General features: G+C 39.0%; 1 protein-coding gene across 1 annotated transcript in view; it reads right to left on the reverse strand.

Moving 5' to 3' along the window:
- The window catches only part of Sos (Son of sevenless guanine nucleotide exchange factor), a 231,250-nt gene that overhangs the window by 40,196 nt on the left and 170,612 nt on the right, over nt 1–20,442 (reverse strand). The window contains exon 21 of the mRNA XM_081728247.1: nt 9,837–9,953. Coding sequence (XP_081584373.1) covers nt 9,837–9,953 — 117 coding nt within the window. The remainder of the gene's footprint in view (nt 1–9,836; nt 9,954–20,442) is intronic.

Raw genomic sequence — 20,442 nt, forward strand, 5'->3', positions numbered from 1 at the left:
GGGTATCGAGGAGTGAGGGAAAAGAGAAGTCGAATTACTGAATATTAACTTCTACTTTTCACTCATACTCAACGCCACTTTTATCCCATATGTGCAAGGGAGGGCGAGAGAGTTAAAAAAAAAAATACCACCATATTTCTTGCTATTTTTGAAACTCGTAACATCCAGGCTATATTTTTAACATCGTAGTCCACCCACACCGTACTCATATATGTCTTCCCTAAATAAACCTCAAACATGAAAAAGAAGTTTTCATTTATGCAACCAGATTCTTATTCTAAACTTTCTACAAACTAAAAACGAAATGAATTTCTCTTTTTAATTGGTAATCTCAATACCAAGTTTTGGTTCTTACTTGTCTAGTCATAATATATTAATAATAATATACAGTGAAATAAATTAAATAGGGACAAAACACTTCCTGCCTACGGACAAAACACTTACGACGTAGTTGATTGTACACAAACAAAACTACATACAGGCGTGTGTAATTCTCCCTGACAAAACTCTGAATCCACACTTTCAGTGAAAACAGAACAATACACCGTAAAACGAAAAACACTTTCACTCACAATTATGGTTTGTATCGGAGTGACTATATGATCTGGATATCCTGATACCCACGTGATCAGATTACTAAACAATTTTGAAATTCTCCCATCTTTACAATTTTGTATTCTTTCTTGTTCCAATGGTGTACGTGTCTTACGGATATTAGCTTACAGTATGGAATAGAATATACATAATTTATTTTCATATGATCAGTTTTCTCGTTTGTACGCTGAAATCCAAGTGTTTTGCTAAACCATACTTTGATAATTTTCTATTGTAAGTATTACTGAAGTAAAACTAAACTGTTACATGTACGGATAAAAAGCCAGCAAGAACGTTTCTGTAACTCGCTCTCCGTAATAAAACATTATCTTATAGGATGTCTCAGAAAGTATAGTTGTAACATATACATTTAGAACTTCCACGGTTCAAGAAGCGACACATCTAAATGAAGTTTTCCCTTACTGATATAACATATTTAAATATATTTTCAAGTTGAAGTCTCACTTTTCCATTTACCCCTGTCTAATTTCATTATTATGCAGGTTTCGCAGGTACAGTCCCATCCGGACCGTTCGGTCAGAGAACAGGTTATGGAAGGTATTTGAAACCCTCTCTACTTAGTATGGGGATGAATTTAGACTTCCATGGCATCGGAAGTGTCACTATTCACCTCACCTACCCTAAAAATATGGACCGGACACTAATATCGGTCTTTTTCGATTATTTTTACATGTCACCTCTTCCCATCCTCAAACCTCTACAACGATGGGGATGAATTTAGATTTAAACTACATCAGGAGTGTTAGTATTCATCTACGCGAGACCTTACACTAGAGACTGAACACTAATATTCATAGTTTTCAACCATTTTTACATGTAACCCGTCTCCAGTACCCATAATGATGGGGATGAATCTGCACTTAAACGACACCGGGAGAGCCACTATTTATCCAAGCGACTCGGAGAATTATGGATTGGACAATTATATCGGTTGTTTTCGTTTATTTTTAAATGTCAACTCTCTCAACTCTTTTCTTTCTTTGCCGAAAATGTGTTTAAAAAACTACTTGAAATATTTAAAAGAAATAGAATTTGAATTTAAACATCTGACATTTGTTAATTTATTATGTCAATAATGATATATTTTCAAAATTCTAGAAGTGTGGTTTATAATGTTTTTACCAAAATGCGGATCTGTTACATGTCACTAGGAAAGATAAATAGGCTATTAACACAAATCAAACAGGAAGTGAATTTCCGTTTTAAACAAGCAGTGAAAGTACCAGAAAATTTGAGATTTTTTTTTAGAACCGGAAATAAATTAGCTTTACTGTAATTGAATACAAACACATGACGAAGGCTTCATTTTCCCATACAGTCTTTATAAGGTGCTAGGTTCTGGTGGATCCTCGCCTACGCCAGTGGTCCTCCCACGCATTAATCGATATCAACAACTCACGGGGTTAAAACAAGGTAATTGTTGGCTTCCACTAACCTAGCCCAATAATAAACCAAACTGACAAAACTTCGGTTTCATTTCCTGTCTTTCCTTGTTAACTTTATTTACCTTTTTTCTTCTTTAATCCTAATGATAAAAGACAGGAAATGTTCAGAAAGTGCAAAAGTACAAATCAAGACTAAAGACTATTTTCTTCATACAACGGAAGTTTGTCTGCACCGCTTCTTCAGCGTATCCTTGTCTGAAACTAGAAGGAACTTATTCTCTCTCTCTTTGTGTATATATATATATATATATATATATATATATATATATATAAACAGGGTGTTTTTTTTTTAAAAAAAAAACAACGATTTCATTTGGGTTTAGAATTTCTAACAGAAGTCCGATTTTCATGCGGTTTGTGGCAAATGATCAAGGAAGGATGGGATAATTATGGGACCATGTTTACTGGTTTAAATTCACCCGGGGTAATATTGGCTACGCATCAAGGAAAACCGCAAATATTAGCCAGTGTACCTTACATGGAAACCTCGCCAAGATCAATAAGAATAAAAAGTAGGGAACTGGGCCGTTGAATTGGAAATTGCGCTGTATAATTCTGTGCTACTGTGTGAGTATGATCAGGACACAGTGAGAATAGTGTAGTGTTTGGAGCAACATGAAAATGAAATGAAATGAAATCTTTAAGTTTTACATCCCACGGTTATGCCGGTTAGGCTAAAGGAGACGGTGATGATGAGTGATGAATGAAATGGTGGAATGAAGAAAATGGGACAACTCCGAGAAAAACCCACGCACACGGTGTTTGTCCACCACAAAATTCACATCGTGGGGGCTGGGATCGAACCCGGGACCCCAAGCACAAGAGGTGAACGCTCTACCACTGAGTCACCACCACGGCCCCTTGGAGCAACGTGAGTTTATCGTTAAAAGTTTTTGGTAAATGGAATGTATTGTTGCTTCGCGAAGGTCATTTAGAAACAAATTTGCCTCACGTTCTGCCCCAGATAGTAACATAATATACCTATGGTCGCTAGTGAATAAATTGGAAGAAACAGGATCGCTTATGAGTAAGACAGGGAAGCATTGGACCCTGTAGGCAGCTCTTGTGGAAAATGTCATTTATCGACTCCTTAGGTCCGCGCCCAAGAAATCTCTCCGTTGTTTGTCGCACGAAATCGGCTGTAGCTATTCAACATGGGATTTTTGGGTATTACCGCTAACACTTAATTTGTATTCGGCAATTTCCATGCAAAAATCCAAAACCTCATTCCAATTGCAAGGCATACTGGCGAATATTTGCTTTTTTTCTTGAGCGAGGCCGATATTACCCCGGATGACTTTAATCCAGTAAACATAGTAACAAATATCCCATTCTTACTTGATTTTTTGCCACAAACCGCATGAAAATCTGACCTGTTAGAAATTCTAGACCCAAATGCAATCCGTGAGTTTTAAAAGATTCACTCTATACGTACGGTTTGTCCGGAAAGTAGTAGGACTGATTTTTTTAAAAACAAAATTGTATTTACAATTTTGGCACATCGTCTTAAATAGTTTTCAAAATGTGCCCCTTCTGCAACACAGCGGTTTCAGCGACTCTGCCGATCACTAAAGCTAACTGGACCGCAGAAAGCGGAATGCTCTTCAGCTCCCTCGTTACGGATCGAGCCGTGGTGCCGCCTTTCATAACGGTTTTTAGTCGGAGGAAGAGGAAGAAGTCTGCAGGAGCGATATCTGGGCTTTAGGGTGGCCAGGGAGGCTCTTGTGATGCCATGTTTGGTCAGGAAGTTCATGACAGCAAAGGCGGTGTGGCTTGGCGCATTCCGAAGTTTTCGGTCACAATTTCGTGCACAATAGTTTTTGGCAAATTTAATTATTCTGATATCATCCGCACGCTCAATTAGCGGTGTAAATTCAAAGATTTCGCACTTTCACTAAGTTTTCGTCACTTTTTGTCGTTAAAGAGCTTTCTGACTGTTTCTCATCTACAACTTGCTCTCTTCCCTCCCGAAACAATTTGTATCACTCAAAAACACTTGATCGACCCATGGCATCACTCCCGTAAGCAGTCTTGATCATATCATGGGTCTCATTCACTTTTACCCAGTTTGACACAAAACTTCACCGCCTAACGCTATTCACGTTAAAGAGCATCTCTAACAAATTATTCTTAACGTGCTATTCTAGCAAACTATTCACTGTGGAGATGACACAGCATCTTGAAAGAGGTTCACCTTAAACTCGATCTACACTCCGCGGAGTCTTGGAGACGACTGGCGACTAGGGATGCGCACGAGTTGTATCGAGATTTAAGCCTGTCTCGACTCGTCTCGAGAAAATGTTGTTTCGACTCGTGTCTCAGCTCGACGAGACGTCTCGAAATTCGAGTCGAGACAAAATATACGAGTTAAAATATACGCACACATCAGCCAGAACATTATGACTACCTACCTAATTGTCAGTATGTCCACCTTTGACACGGATAACAACGGCGACGCGTCCTAGCATGGACGCTATGGTCCTTGGTAGGTCGCTGGAAGGAGTTGGCACCACATGTGCACACACAGGTCACCCAATTCCCGTAAATTCCGGAGAGAGGGGAAATGCGCTCTAACGTCACGTTCAATCACATCCCAGATGTGTCCGATTGGGTTTAGATTGGGGGCCAGAACATCAATTGGAACTCGTCCCTGTGTTCCTCGAACCACTCTATCACACTCCTAACCTTGTGACATGGTGCATTATCTTGTCGAAAAATGTCACTACTGTTGGGAAATAAGGTAATGAAGAGGTGCACGTAGTCTGCAAGCAGTGTGCGGTAAGCCTCGGCCGTCATGGTACCTTGCTCGAGCTCCATTAGACACATGGATGCTCACGGGAATGTTCCCCAGAGCATAATTAAGCCGCCGCCAGCTTGTTTCCGTCCCGCAGTACAGGTGTCAAGGAACTGTTCCCTTGGAACACGACGGATTCGCACCCTCCCATCGTCATGATGAAGAAGGTATCGGGAATCACCAGACAATGCAACGTTCTGCCACCGCGCCAAGCTCCAATGGCGATGGTCACCTGTTCATTTCAGTCGTAGTTGCCGATGTCGTGGTGTTAACATTCGCACATAGATGGGTCGTCGGCTGCGGAGGCCCATCGTTAGGAGTGTTCAGACACACTTGTACTTTGCCCAACATTAAAGTCAAGTGATGTTAGTTCGGCCAGTTCGCTGTCTGTCCTGTTTTACCAGTCTGCCCAGCTTACGATGTCCGACATCTGTAATGAGGTGGGGGGGCATCCAACCCCTCGACATTTGGACGTCGTTTTTCCTTGGTTTTGTCACTTGTTGAAGACACTCACGCCACAGCACTCCTCGAACACCCGAAAAGTCCTGCAGTTTCCGAAATTCTCGTGCCGAGTGTTTCTGAGTGAATACTTTCTTCAAAATAATATTTCAATTATAGAAAGATTTTCGAGACATTCGAATCGAGTTGAGATCTTTACGAGCAGTCTCGACTGGACTCTTATCTCGACTCGAAAGAACTACGTTGTCTCGACTCGTGCGCATCCCTACTGGCGACTGATGCACTGGTAGCTAAGACACCACCCACCCACCAGTGCAGTATCATCCCTCTCCATCACTACATTTTGGCAGTGAAAAATCAGCACTATCACTTTTCGGACAAACCCTTATGTCATTTTTCAGGATGTAAACGTAAACGTACCAGCGCCTTTTGTTCCAGGATAAAAGCTATATACACAGGGTGTTCCATATTGATGGGATATATTTAATTTTAAATTACATGAACACAAGGATTCTTTCCCACCTATATTTTACTGTGTTTGCAAGCCAATACGTGGGAGTTTATTTTGATGTTATCTGTTGTAGGTGTGTAGTTCTTATAATGTGAACCTAAGCAAAACTGAATACATTCTAGGAGCATACTTTGCTAGTCAAGGTTCCAACATCATAACACAAAAGCAATTCAGAAAGAATTTCAAGAAACACGATGCACAATCCCAGAAGCTGATTTTTCGTGCACTTCGGAACCTTTGAGAGACAGAAACGCCAGAATATGTACACGAAAAGCCATTGTACAGTGTCAGTGACCACATGATGTGCCGTAACTCATGCGGGTGTATATTCAATCTGTATTTTTAAGAGCGGGCATGGTTCTGGCGCTAGTTACTGTCGAGCGATACGCCCATAGGTTCAATATGTTTTTCATTCCTGAGTTGCAATGCCTCTTGATCTGTCACACAAGAGAATGCAATGCCACGGCGTCACTTGTTATACAACACGAATTCACTTTAAGAATGTGATATTAAAAACTAAATATAATGTGCAAAACTCCAATATCTTAGCTATGTATTCAACGAAGTTTGTAGTAAACTGGATTATTACAATCCAAAATATTTATATTTAAAGTGAGTTCTATCAATATGGAACATCCTGTATATAGGATGCAGCCATTAATTTGATCACGCCGTGACATCAAACCGCATATACCCACTTTAATAGTGGTACTATGAATTCCTAAAGTTAATTGGAAGTGTGGTATCTTGATCGGAAGTCGATTATTCTTCAATGGAAAATGATAATTTTTGATCCTGATTCGAACCGTACGAAAGAAAATAACTTTTATGCCAGATCTTTTACAGCTTTGTAATGACTTCAAAAAGGGACTATGAAGCTGTACATAATACAGCACTATTTTTCAATGTGATCATATAGGGACAAATTAAAACCCACGATTACTAACTGTCATGTAATTATTGGCCTGTAGATCAATGATACTCTTGTTGGTCTGAAGATTCTCCGTGACACAATAAATGTTGGGACTATGTGCATATTCGAGAAACTTCCGTCCATCCCATTGCTGCGACCTAGGTTGATGTGAAAATCGTGTACTTCACACATGACGGGGCACCGCTCTACTTAACATTTATGTCGGGATCACATTAGCAAGTGTCACAAAAATGTTTTAAGTGGCCACTAAGAAGCCCAACTTTTTTCCACTGAATATATTTCTAGAGATCATTCAAAATAACGTGTAATTAGAAACAGTGTGATTTGGACAATTGGAAGTAGTGATTATGGAGGAGTGTGCGTGTGGCAGAAAATGTTTCAACGTTTTAAAGAATGTTTGACCATGTCTAGGAAAACAATAAATTTATTTATGTAATTATGAAAATAATTATGCAACATTATTAATGAAAAGACAATACAAATAAAAATTACCTCTTGTTATTCAATATTTACGTGATTTGCAATAAACAGGAAAACAAAAAAATCAGCTCTGCAGAACATAAATAATGGATAACAAAAGGTATATAGTGCTGATTTTTAGTAAGATTGCCTGCTTGTTTTAGTGAAAATGTGTGTCAACTGCTATGTATCGGGTATCAGTTTTGTTTCGTACGGTCTCTTAGATTACCAGCAATAATTATGCTGCGGAATACCATAATAATACCATTCTTTACTTCATGCCACTAAATAATCAAGTTTTACGTAAACGTTTCGTAGAACAAGAATGTGTTTTGTCTAAAAACAGCTATTTTCTACTACAGGTGTATAAGCTTAAATCCGCTGTTTGCTCATATATGCCGTTCGTGCGCGTATGAAGCTACCATGGAAACGCCATACTCGCTGTTTGTGTGAGTTGGACATCTGGCATCACGAATCAGTGCACATCGTCAACAAGCGCAGACAACAGCACACAGGGTTCCGTTGGTATGCATGTCTAGTTTTGTTTCCGACAAAGAGCATATGCGGGAAGCTCTACTTTTCTACTTCCATTTGAAGAAATTGGCTCGAATGTTTGTGCAGGCCTATGGTGACAGATTGGTTTCGTCGGTGCAAAACGGCTCTTTTTACCTGAGCGACAAGAAGCGTGAAAATCGGCCCCGGTACTTAGACGACCATCAATTGCAGGCTCCCTTGAACGAGGACGATACCCAATCGCAAAAAAATTGCTTGCCGAGCAATTGGGTCTTACTCAAGCAGCCATTTCCATGCATCTACGTGCCATGGGAAAAGTTCAAAAGATTGGAAAATGGGTGCAGCATGAATTGACCGATCAGCAGCTGGAGAGACGCCAACACACATGCAAAATCTTGCTTGCCAGACAAAAAAATCTGCATTGGAATGTGACGGGCTATGAAAAGTGGATACATTTCGAGAATTCTAAACGCAAGAAAACGTGGGTTGATCCCTGCCAACCCTAAACATTTTCCTCGACACTAGGGATGGCCAAAATTTTCAGGAATAGAAAATTTCAATTTCCGGATTTCGGAAAAATCCGGAATTCAGAAAAATTCCGAAGTTCAGAAAAATCCGGAATTTTTCCGAATTCTGAAAATTAAAAATTTTGGAATTGGCCATTCCTACTCGAGACCAAATCGCTTCGGACGGAAGACGATGCTTTGTGTTTGGTGGGATTAGCAGGGTATCGTCTGCTTTGAGTTGTTGAAACCTGATGAAACTGTCAATGCCCACTGCTACCACCAACAACTGATCAAATTGCACCGTGCTCTGTGTAAAAAAAAAAAAGGCCAGAGTGTTAAAGACATGACAAGGTGATTTTCCTCCATGACAACGCCTCATTACACACGTCAACAGTGGTCCAAAACTATTTGAAGACACTCAACTGGGAAGTGCTACCCCATTCCGCTCATTCACCAGACCTGGTCCCTTCCGACTATCTGTTTGCGTTGATGGCCTACGCCTTCGCTGAGCAGCACTTCGATTCATATGCAGACGTCACAGGATTTTCGTGTTCCGAACACATCCATCTGTATAATTTAGGACAGGTACGACGGATGTAGAACAAGAGTGAGAAGCGCCTATGGAATAACAGAAAGGTTTACAGTTTAAGTGGGATTCCATCAGGGATCTAGTCTTAGTCTTTTTGCAGTTACGATGAACGAGCTTACGAAGGAAATAAAAGCATTAGCATCTTAGGAATATGCTATTTGCGGACGAGATTGTGCTGGTAAGTAAGATCAAGGCAGCACTGCAAGAGAAATTAGATACCTGGAGCGAAGCATCAGTGAGCAAAGGGCTTACAATTACTAAAACTAAGAGAATATTTATATTGTCCACTCATCAAATGTAATCGAAAATATAAGAACACGACTGGACGAAGAAGTTGTGGTAGTGACGAAAAAATTCAAGTACTTGGGACAATACTGGAAGAAAATACCGGAAAAGATGATGATATAAACAGCAGTGGTTGGACAAAATGAAGAGCGGCAGTGGTGCTATGTGACTACAGGGTATCAATACGCCTTAAAGGAAAAATTTACGTAACAATAGTGAGACCTGTGGATATTGCGGTGGTGAAGATGATGCGGCGGATGTGTGGAGTAACGCGGAAGGACATTAAGAACGAAGTAATCCGAGGGATAGTAAAGGTAAGATCAGAAGTTGGAAAAACTGCAAGAAAGTAGATTGAGATGCTTTGGGTACGTAAAAAAAAAAAAAAAAACTCTAAAATACGTAGCTGACCAAGTTGATGCATTAACACTGAATGAGAAACGAGCGCGAGGCTGACCAATGATTTGAGGCTTGATTAACTTCCAACTCAGAGGACAGTAAGATTTCGAAAAAGCACTTACTGAATGTTTACCTACCACGACCACATCGTACTACCTAGGTATTACTGAAAAATATTTCCTTTTTTTAAAAAAATAAAAAAGTAGCGATTTAAGAAAATTTGAGGCTAAGATCAACTTTGGTCGTAGTGCTTGTATTTGCAGCTGATTTTAACACAATAATTTCATAAAAATCAAACTAAATCAGTAAAGAAGCATAATATGTACTTACAAACTTCGGTGGTTGCTTACACCCCCGTGGTTCCACTTCCAACGACTTGTTATACAAGTAATTGCTAATCTCGGCGTCGCTCTGGTCTTCAAAAGGGGACAAATTTTCCAAGAATTGCTGAAATACATAAATAAATAAATAAACTACTATGAGCACAAATTAAAACGATATAACAATTCAAAATTGGACTTCAAAATCTCTCCTTGACCGACAAATATTAGCTGAAAATACAAAATAATTCAATTTAATGAGAATCTCTTGCTTTTCGATACTTAGAATAAATAGGGGGAATGTGCTAAGTTGGGAAACATAAAAATTGTGTTCTTTTTCTTTCTTTTATTTGCAACCACAAAAGTAGTGACGAAACTACTTTGTAATTAGCAACATCAGTAAGATGTTATCAACACAAGACAAATGCTTATATCTGCGGTCCACAATCACAATTACCATCGAAACTTCTTTTGTTTGGTATAAACTTCAAACAATTTTATAGATAATAATATGAACTACATTTGACTTCAGAGTATCCGGCCCAATGTGACGGAAGGGCAGATTGGGTAACAAACAGCTCGATAGGCCGGAGTTCTATAATTATTCATTTCTTCCCCCCCCCTCATACCATTAAAAAAACTTTTAATACCAAGATATTTCTCTTATTCATATTTTCTAACCTATTTGTATAGGTCAGTATTTATAAATGTTTGTTACGTATTGTACTGTAGTTTTAAAAATTTATTACAGAAAAAGGAAGTCCAAGCATAAAAATAATTACATTTTAAGATAAATTTTAGTGTCTAATTGCAGGAAAGAATTTAAAGTTAACGAAACATTAACGTAAAACGTAGGCCTAAATTTTAAATAAATGATTTAAACTTGTTTTACTGCGCATTGTACAATCAGCGGCAAAAAACCTGCAACATAATCATGTAAGTTTATTGTGAAATGACGAAGTCTTTTGCTCCAAAATAAGCGTTCACGGGAGGACGCCGAGGTTTACCCTGGCGTGATTCGTGCCACTTAGACGTTATGTTGATTCCCTGTGCTGTTAGGCGTAGTATCACAATAAACTTACATTCTCATGTTGCAGGTTTTTTGCCGCGGATTGTATAAATGGGAAAAGGTAGGCCAAAAAGAGTCGAAACAACTTAGTGTTTAATTTTCGAAAGAAAAAAAAAAGTCCTTGCTAGATGATTGATTTTCCTTGGCAAAGTCCCTTTTTTATAAGCCATTACAAGTCGAATAGATCGTTCAAAAAATCAGTCCTCGTTTTATTAAAGTTGTTTGCTTTTGGAACTAGATTCAATAATATGAAGGCTGGATAGTCATGAGTCTACTGTATTTCCTGGCTTTCAGAGATTTTTTGATGCCAATTAATATTTTATATATATACAGATGGTGATCAGAAAAATGGAAACACCTGAACGAAATTGCAACTTACCAGATTAATATGGTGTCAGGCCACCTTTCGCCTTCAGAACAGCCTTGATGCGACGTGGGATGGAGGCATAGAAGTCGTGAGTGGTACCAAGTGGAATTTTACACCATTCCTCGTGCAGGGCATCGGCCAGTTCTGTGAGAGAGGATGGAGGTGGAAATCGTCGCCGGAGTCGTGTTTCCAAGACGGACCACAGATGTTCAATTATGTTGAGATCTGGGGATTGGGCGGGCCAGGGGAGGTGTTCCCGATGTTCCTCAAACCACGCTGCAACAACGCCAACTGTGTGAATGGGTGCATTATCATCCTGGAAGATGGCGTCATTGTCCGGGAACAACATCCGGACCATAGGATGCAAGTGGTCTCCTAAAATTGCGACATAATCGTTGGCATTGATTCGTCCGCTAAGTGTGACCACAGGACCCAATGAAAAACATGATATGACGGCCCACAGCATCACCGAGCCGCCGCCATGTTTCACAGTTGGGCGGAGACACTGCATATCATAAGCTTCTTTGGGCGTTCTCCACACAAACACGGCCCGTGGTTGGGAATAGGATGAAGGATGACTCATCCGACCATTTCACACGTTTCCAGTCCTCAACGGTCCAAGTTGCATGGTCGCGGCACCATTTGCGGCGTGCGAAAGCGTTATGGTCCCTGACGAGAGGTTTGGCCCGTGCAACACGACCCCGTAAGTTCATGTCATGTAATTCGCGGCGGACTGTGATTGTCGGAACAGGGTGGGGGAGGTGCTGATTGAGTTCCTCCGTCACTTGCTCCGCAGTGGCAGGATGGTTCTGCGTGACAATGCGCTTTAATACCCGGCGTGACCTGTCACTCATGATTTTCTTCCGCCCACTGTTCCGCTTCCCCGATGTGGTTTTCCCGTGTGTTGTGTAGGCCGTCATCACCTTCGACACTGTCCCACGAGACACACCTAACACAGTAGCCACCGCTGTCACACTCACTCCACATAACCGCGCACCAACAATTTGTCCTCTTTGAAAATCTGAGAGGTCTCCCATTTTACACTACCTACGTCTGCTGGACAGTGCTGTTCCACTGCACCTGACGTAGTATGGAGACCGACATAACACACCACCAAAAGCGGTCCGGCGCCACGACACCAGTGCCAACCCATACATCTGACGTGTTGCCAAGTACAGGGGTTTCCATTTTTTCTGATTACCATTTGTATATATATATATATATATATATATATATATATATATATATACAGAATGTCTGAAAAGTTCTCTGATAAAGGGTAACTCTGTTAATATCTGAAATGAAATGAAATGAAATCTTTAGAGTTTTACGTCCCACGGTTATGCCGGTTAGGCTAAAGGAGACGGTGAAGATGAGTAATGAATGAAATGGTGGAATGAAGAAAGTGGAAGGAAACGGAAGAACCCCGAGAAAACCCACGCACACGGTGTTTGTCCACTACAAAGTTCACTTGGCGGGGGCTGGGATTGATCCCGGAACCCCAAGCACCAGAGGTGAACGCTCTACCACTGAGCCACCGCGGCCCTTACTCTGTTAATATCTGAGTTACAACCCAATGTAAGAGGGGAAAGAGTCTCCAAATATGAACTTTTCAATCTAAAGTGAAGGATTTTTTTAAATTCGGACGAGCTGTTTGGGCTGTACACTCTTTAAGTACCCAATGTTAAATGAAAATGCAACGTTGTCATTTACCTGGACCCACACCGTAAGTGAATGAAGTTACTGTCTTTTACGCTAACGTGCCCATGGACAGCCCCATTTCAAACATGCCTCCATTCACCAAACTCTTACTACATTTATGTAAAAGATCTGGAATCATGCATGCGATTCTGAAAATTTCAGAAAAGAATGCGTTGTGCAATTTTCGTTTCTTTTTCAGCATATGCTCCTTACTAGCCACTCCAGCTTACTAGCCACTATATCAAAAAAAAGTTAGCATTTCTTATTTTACTAGTTTCTCAAAATTAAACTGATAAAAGTGAATATTGTTACATATGTGGTGCGTCAATGTAACGATCCTTCACACAAATTAACACGTTAATAAGTATAGGTACATTGATGTAAAATAATACTGGTTTGCAAACTATCTCCTCTGTGAGTAATAATAGCAATAATTATTGGCGCTACAGTCTGAGAGACTTTTGCCGGCCAGATAGTTTACACTTGGCTAGTATGGGATCAGAACATCGATTTCCATCGCTTTCTAGTCTGGACTTTTCTACCCCTTAATTCAAACAGCTCTCAAATTAAATAACATGGAAAAAATCTACTGATTCCAGGACCTGGTGCACCAAAATAACCCATTACCCATAGATATATACGGGTACACTACAGAAATGAAATGAAATGAAATTTCTAGCTTTACGCCTCATAGAGTAAGCTAAAAGAGACAAAATATTAAAGTGAATAATAAAATAATTGACAGAATAAGAATGCGAGTTGAAACAAGACTCTCACAAAGTCACACGGTATAAGATCGAACCAGGGATACCTAGCACCAGAAGTGAGAGCTCTACCACTGAGCAACCAAGCGAACACTACTACAACTATACTTGAAGTTGCAAGTTATGCTTGTCTCTACTCTGCATCAGTTTTGATAACTTTATTACAAATTTCAGTATCACATTCACAGTTTTTCGGGCTTTCTCAGATGGACAGGAATTTCTATATTTAAAGGAGTTCTAAAAATTGTCTCGGTTATAAATAGATAAATTACAAAAAAAAGTAAATGTGCATCAACACAAATGATAATTCTTCAGTTTATTGATAATAATTCTGCGATCGGGGACTGATTTCCAAAATTCGGTTAAAAAGATAACGTTAACACTGATGTTATTTTACGAACGCAATACTTCGTTTCCACTGTTTATTTGAATTTCAGAATGTATTGTAATTAATTCGCGAAACAAACCCTTGTTACCAATTCAATGCTTTTCACTGGTACCTAACACGAACTAATTCTATGGGTTTGTACACATCGTTGTCATTCACACGTTCGATTTTTGCGACCAAACACCCACACTATTTTTACGTAGCCCTTCACGAACAGAACATTTTAACATAAGCGTGGGCTGCAATGACAGAAAGAGAACTACACTATATATATAGCTTTTCCATTTATATTATATACTAGCAGCGTTCACCCCGCTTCGCTGCGGTCACCCCGGAACGCAATAAACTTTGTTACTTAGATAATTTTTACTTTTTCGCTTTCAAGTGATATGATAAAAACCATAGAAGATTGCAGTAAATGTTAACATGCAATTATCTCAAGACACTGGTAATTGAAAATTAAAGTGATATGATAAAAACCATCTAGGGTCCAAATCCTAATAACCCCCCAAAAATAAAAGAAATTGGTTCAGCCGTATTAGCGTGATGAGCGGACAAAGGATTTGTACGTTCTCTTTTATATATATATATATATATATATATATATATATATATATATATATAAATGGAAAAGCTTCACTACCTGTTCAAAGTGCCTCGCTTTCTGTGAAAGATTTACAATGGCTACAATTGGATCAAAAATTTTCAATACAGGATACAACAATCTAAAAACTGCATCAGTGACCATCAGAATAGACACATCAAAACCCTTTCTATATTAACTTTTTTTCTACCTCTGACAAACGTGAAAATTCCATATTATGACGTCCATTTGTTTCATATTTGCGTCATTGCTTACACAAGAAAGTTCTCGACAGAGTACCTAAATAGGCAACCTAACTTCAAGAGGAAGGAAAAAACACTGACGCACCTATTAAAACTGGAAACTACATACATTTGCGATTTCCAGTATCAAGCTCAATGGTAACTATTAAAGAGTTTTCACAGAAATACTTGTATATAACGTACCCGATCACTGAAAATTTGGGGTAGAGAAAAGTTTACATACTTGAGAAATAAAACTGGATCATCATCATTAATACTACAATAAAAAAATATGTATAATCAAACCAAGCAAAATATACTATCAATAACTGTACTATTATTCACACTAATACTGTAATAACTTTTCTTTAAACTTTTACGGTTCTGCTTACAAAAAGTGGGGACTTCCTTTTAAAGACTAAGTTCGAAAAAATGACCCTAGGTATTTAGGAATTTCCTTTAGATCTGGTTCTTCACCCCCTTTTTGCCACAGTCAGGGGTGGAAACTGAACGGTAATACTGCAGTATGCATATTATAATTTCATTGTAGACAAACAAAATAGATACAATACAGAAAAATAAGATAATTTTCAGTCGCAAATGTGATGCATTATTTATTTTTTAAAATCTAGAACGAAGTAGGAAAAATATCGTAACTACAAAATGATTATAACGATTAACCATCTGCTTCACACGATTTGCTAATTGTTTCACTGCCAATTCGAGTGTCCTCAAAACATAGCTCTGTACAGTAACCTTCCTTGGAGCCAAAACTAAGGAGTAATTTATGAAAAAAAAAACTGTTGCAGTCGGCAGGATAAATGCAAGAATATTTGAAAACATTCTGTTGTTTTCTGGTGTAACATGTAATTCATTCGACCAGTCTTTTGCATAGGAGGTTCAGAGAGAACTATACTTTAGAAAAAAAAGTAAAATCACATTTACTTGCAATGTCAGTATTACAACATAGTAGAAAATAAACCAAAACCTGAATAAATTTTGCTGTGCATAAAACGAATTACTTTTCCTTCTTTCTTTAAACTGGGCACTTAAAACGATATTTTTGTCAGGAAAACAAAGACTTCTGTAATTTATTTCCTGCAAAGTCCTTCTGCAAGTAACTCTGAAATTACAATTCAAAAGAAAGATACCAACACGATGAGAAAAATCTTTAAAATTATAAATCTTTACAAAATATAAAACGATTTGTTTGTTACTTCTATCTCTCGTGCGTTAGGTCCCTGGACTTTATGGTGGACAAACACCATGAGCATGGGTGTTTAGGATTTCTTTAGTTTTATCCCACTTTCTTTATTCTACCATTACCTCCTACTTTATTATCACTGTCTCCTTTAGCCTCCGTTAATTAATGTGGGACGATAAACTAAACAAAATGTTTTAATTTTAAATTACACCCCCAAAAACTATTTTATGCTAAATTTCATGGCAAGGATCAAAAAATACGCAAGAGAAATAGGAATATTAAAAATACGAGAATAATGTTCATGTATGTTGATGTATGTTTGTGTGTGTTGATGTTTCATTATCTTAAAATAACTTTTACGAATTTTAAATTAACAGTATCAGACGACTGAAAGAAAGTAGAATTCTTCTAACAGCATTCCCTATTACCTAGTCTTACCATAAATACTGTTCCAGAGTTTTAAATACATTGACACAAAATGGTTCGAGATATTTTAATAACAACATGAGTTACATGGATGCATTATGAACCAAAATCACAAATAATTATTCAAAATGGCCACCATTAGCACGCACAGAGGTTAAAGTCATTGTGGCCACTCATCAATTGTATTAAGCAACACTTCAACTGGAAAAATCTGCAGCTGCCTTCCGAAGGAACCGCTTTAAACTTTCAATATTGGGATGTCTCTTCTTGCAAGCCATCTTCTGAATCACAATTCACAAGATCACAATTTGTAGTCCAAAAGGTTTAGGCCCGGACTTGCAGAAGGCAAATCTGAAGTGGAAATAAAGTCCGAAACATTTGCCTCCAGCCACTGCTGAGTTGTTCGTGCCTTATGTGCTGGGGTTGGCTCCGGCTGGAAGCTCCAATTCTGTCCATGAAAGAGGCTGTTGGTGAGATTCTTAACTAGTCTCTCAAACACTGTCTCCTGGTACTTTTTGGCTGCCGTTTTCAACCTTTTTCACAGAAATCAAGCTCTGTTGTGCCCTCGTAGCTCACACCTCACTAGACCATAACTGAGGCAGGATGCTGACTTTCTGGATCATTGGAGCATTTTCACCAGTTCCTCTAGAGGACATGGCATGTATCCTGTCAAGCTCCATTTTGGGCATTGAAAATCTTCTCAACACTGAAATTATTTTTTTTATCAGTGAAGAGAATTTGACGGTGCCCATTCGCTGCATAACGCTTCAGTAAGTGCTTTGCGTTCAGAAGCCCTCTGCCGCGGCATCTCAGTTCATTTGTCAGATGTCATATGCTTTGTTTGTAAGCATGGAGTCCCAGGTCAATGCTTAACGGCAAGACACACACGTTTTGGTTATCTTTAGCTCACGACTCATAACTGTTTCCTAATTAGATTTCGTCGGACACGCACAGCCACTTCTTTCACAAGTTCCGATGTTTCGCACTGTGCGTGGTCTTGCTTGCCAGCAGCGATCTTTTACAGTTTAGTCTCAACCAAGCGCTGGATAGCGCGGTCAACGATTTTCTTTTTACTAATTTGCAGCTTCTGGAGGGTTTTGAAAGTCTCCCCTGGTGATTAGTCTACCTTGTGCAACGCTATCACGGTCGTATGATTTTCACACTCGCCCCATTCTATTTTGAACACTTACAACTGACACCTTTACACCTCTTCAGCTCATCTAGTAATGATTTACGCTTCATGATTTACGCCGCTCGCTTGTACGAGCGGAAGTACAGCACCTCAAAAGTAGGGACAGTATTTATGGTAAGACGACGTAGAAGTTTAGTAGCTCATATTTATGTATGTTTATGTCACTTCGCACTGAATAACGATCCCACTTGCGCTGATGTAAACAAATAAGAAATTTTGCACGTTTGTTTCTCGTTCCTTTACTTTTCTGAGGCAGACAAATATTAAAATGAAATCTACACCTGCATTTATGTTTAATTTAACAGCTACGTTTATTTGTTTAATTGTTTTAGATTGATGCATCTACATCATATTTTCTTTACATTGCACAATTTAATCCAATGCATAACCCTGTATGAATCCAAAATATAATTTCCAACCCTAGGGTCATCCGAATTTAACATTTTAACATTCTTTCACAAATTGCTTAACATTCTTTTTCTGCCACGAAATTATCTTAGACACGATAGTGCAATGTTGTAATAACAATATCATAACATGAATTTGCATATATAGAGTAAACCTGTGAAAATAGCTTTAAAGAACGCGAAGTGCATACTTCACTCCGGTCCTTCTGCATGATCTAGCAAGGAGAGAAAACTCTCAGTGATAAAATAGTTGAATGGTAAGCTGTGTGGAAAATACACTAATGATAAAACCCAAGATCGGTGGTTCGAACCTTCCCATACTTTCTTTTAAAGTATGGCACAGGAACAGATATTAATACTTGATGTCAGAAAAAGTCATAATGACTAGGATTAGAATTAGGATTTAGATTTCTGGGCTTTTGACATCGAAGGCCATTTAGCCCGTCACGTTTTGAGGGATGACGTCCCTCGGCGAGCACACTATCCAGGGAAAGGGAAGGAAGGAAGCGGTCTGGGATCTATATAAGTTAATCAATGTTTTCAATCTGGTGCACCTGGCTTTTGCTTGGTGTGAATGAGGAAAACCCTGGAAAAACCTCATTCAGGGTGGCTGGCCTGAAAAAGTTTTACACTTTTTCGACCGAGTGGCCCCACCGGGAATCGAACCCAGGACCGCTCCCACCGAAGGCGAGAACGTTAGCGACTACGCTACGCGGGGCCATGTAGTCATAATGACGGAATCTCCATCAAGAAACACCTACTGCACTCTAAAAGAATATTCTACGGCAGTAACCAACAAACTTGACTACTTTCTAGGTTTCAACTGCTCTAACACAAAAATGAAGCAACTGGGAGGTGAAAATGTAGAACACAATGTATAATGTTGGGGAGGATTCAGCAAGCTATATACGGAATGGAAAGTGATTTGTGCAGAATGAATACGGATTCCAACAAAAGAAACGGCAAAATGTCTACGCATGAAAAACTAGAGGCAAGGAAGAGGGATGGCTGTTCTATTGCCCGTGTGGTTAAGGCAGTCAGACTCCGGAGCGTGGAGTCGTGGGTTCAAATCTCAGCGTCGACTATCATGTACCTTCGTTCTGTGGAAAAATCGCTTACGAAATGACACTGTATATTCATCTCAGTGGAAATCGGTAATTACTGAAAGAAGATTGAAAACATATTGATATGCACCGGCGTGCCAACAATTATATAAAAGGTATAATGTACTAGTTACATGTAACTACATTGGGATCATGCAAGGCGTGAGACTATAGGAACAAATTCAGAGAAAAATGTTTAATAATGGACATGCCGGGCAACAAAATGATGGAAGCAAAAGCATGCATTACACACAATATAGCATCAGTGGGTAAAACTTCCTTGTACGCGATTAACTGGCTATTTGACGGCAGTACCAAACTTGTTCCATAAACATGACATTCGCTTCGTCGGTTAATGCCTATCAGCTCGTATACAAAACTGTTTCTACGAAGAAGAAGAAGAAGAAAAAGAAGCCGACGATGGGATCGGAACCCGTGACACCACGCTCCGAAGTTGACTTCCTTTACCAATCGGCCACATAGCCAGTGCAGCCATTCTTGCTCTCGTCTACTTTTTTCACATGTAGACACTTTGCCTTTTTCTCGTAATCCGTATTCATTTTACACAAATTACTTTCTATTTTATATACAAATCGCTGAATTCTCCCCAACGTTACACATTGTATTCTTAAAAAAGATAGACTAATAACATGTATTTCCTGCTTCTAATACACATAATTCGTTTGTGGTTATGTGATGGATCAGTTCATGTTGATCCTAGATATTTGGAAGTATCTACTTTATAGGAAGTATCTACGTTTTTGATATTTTAACGAATTCATAAATCTGAGTATTATGGTCACGCCAATTCCCATGTATTTAGTTTTCTTTGCATTTACTTGTGAACCCATATCCCTGGAGGCATTTAATAAAACCTCTATATTCTTGCTATTCTCCTCATATCATTCCCCATCAGATTGATATTAGCATAAATCATAACCTGGTAAGTGCCATTCAACTCTTAAGATCCGGTTGCTATCTTTGATTTTCCTTACAGCATATATGTATTCCAGAACAAAATGGAATTCTAATGGCGACACCACATCTTGTTTCAGGCCATTGTCAACATGAAAACTCATGAACAGGTATTTTTCTAAACGATATTTACTTTGGGATTTATTTGAACATCTTAATTAATGTAAGTAGCTTTTCCAGTATACCAAATTCGGT

The sequence above is a fragment of the Thermobia domestica genome, chromosome 10 (genome assembly GCF_964235325.1).
Source record: "Thermobia domestica chromosome 10, izTheDome1.hap1.1, whole genome shotgun sequence".
Lineage (NCBI taxonomy): Eukaryota > Metazoa > Arthropoda > Insecta > Zygentoma > Lepismatidae > Thermobia > Thermobia domestica.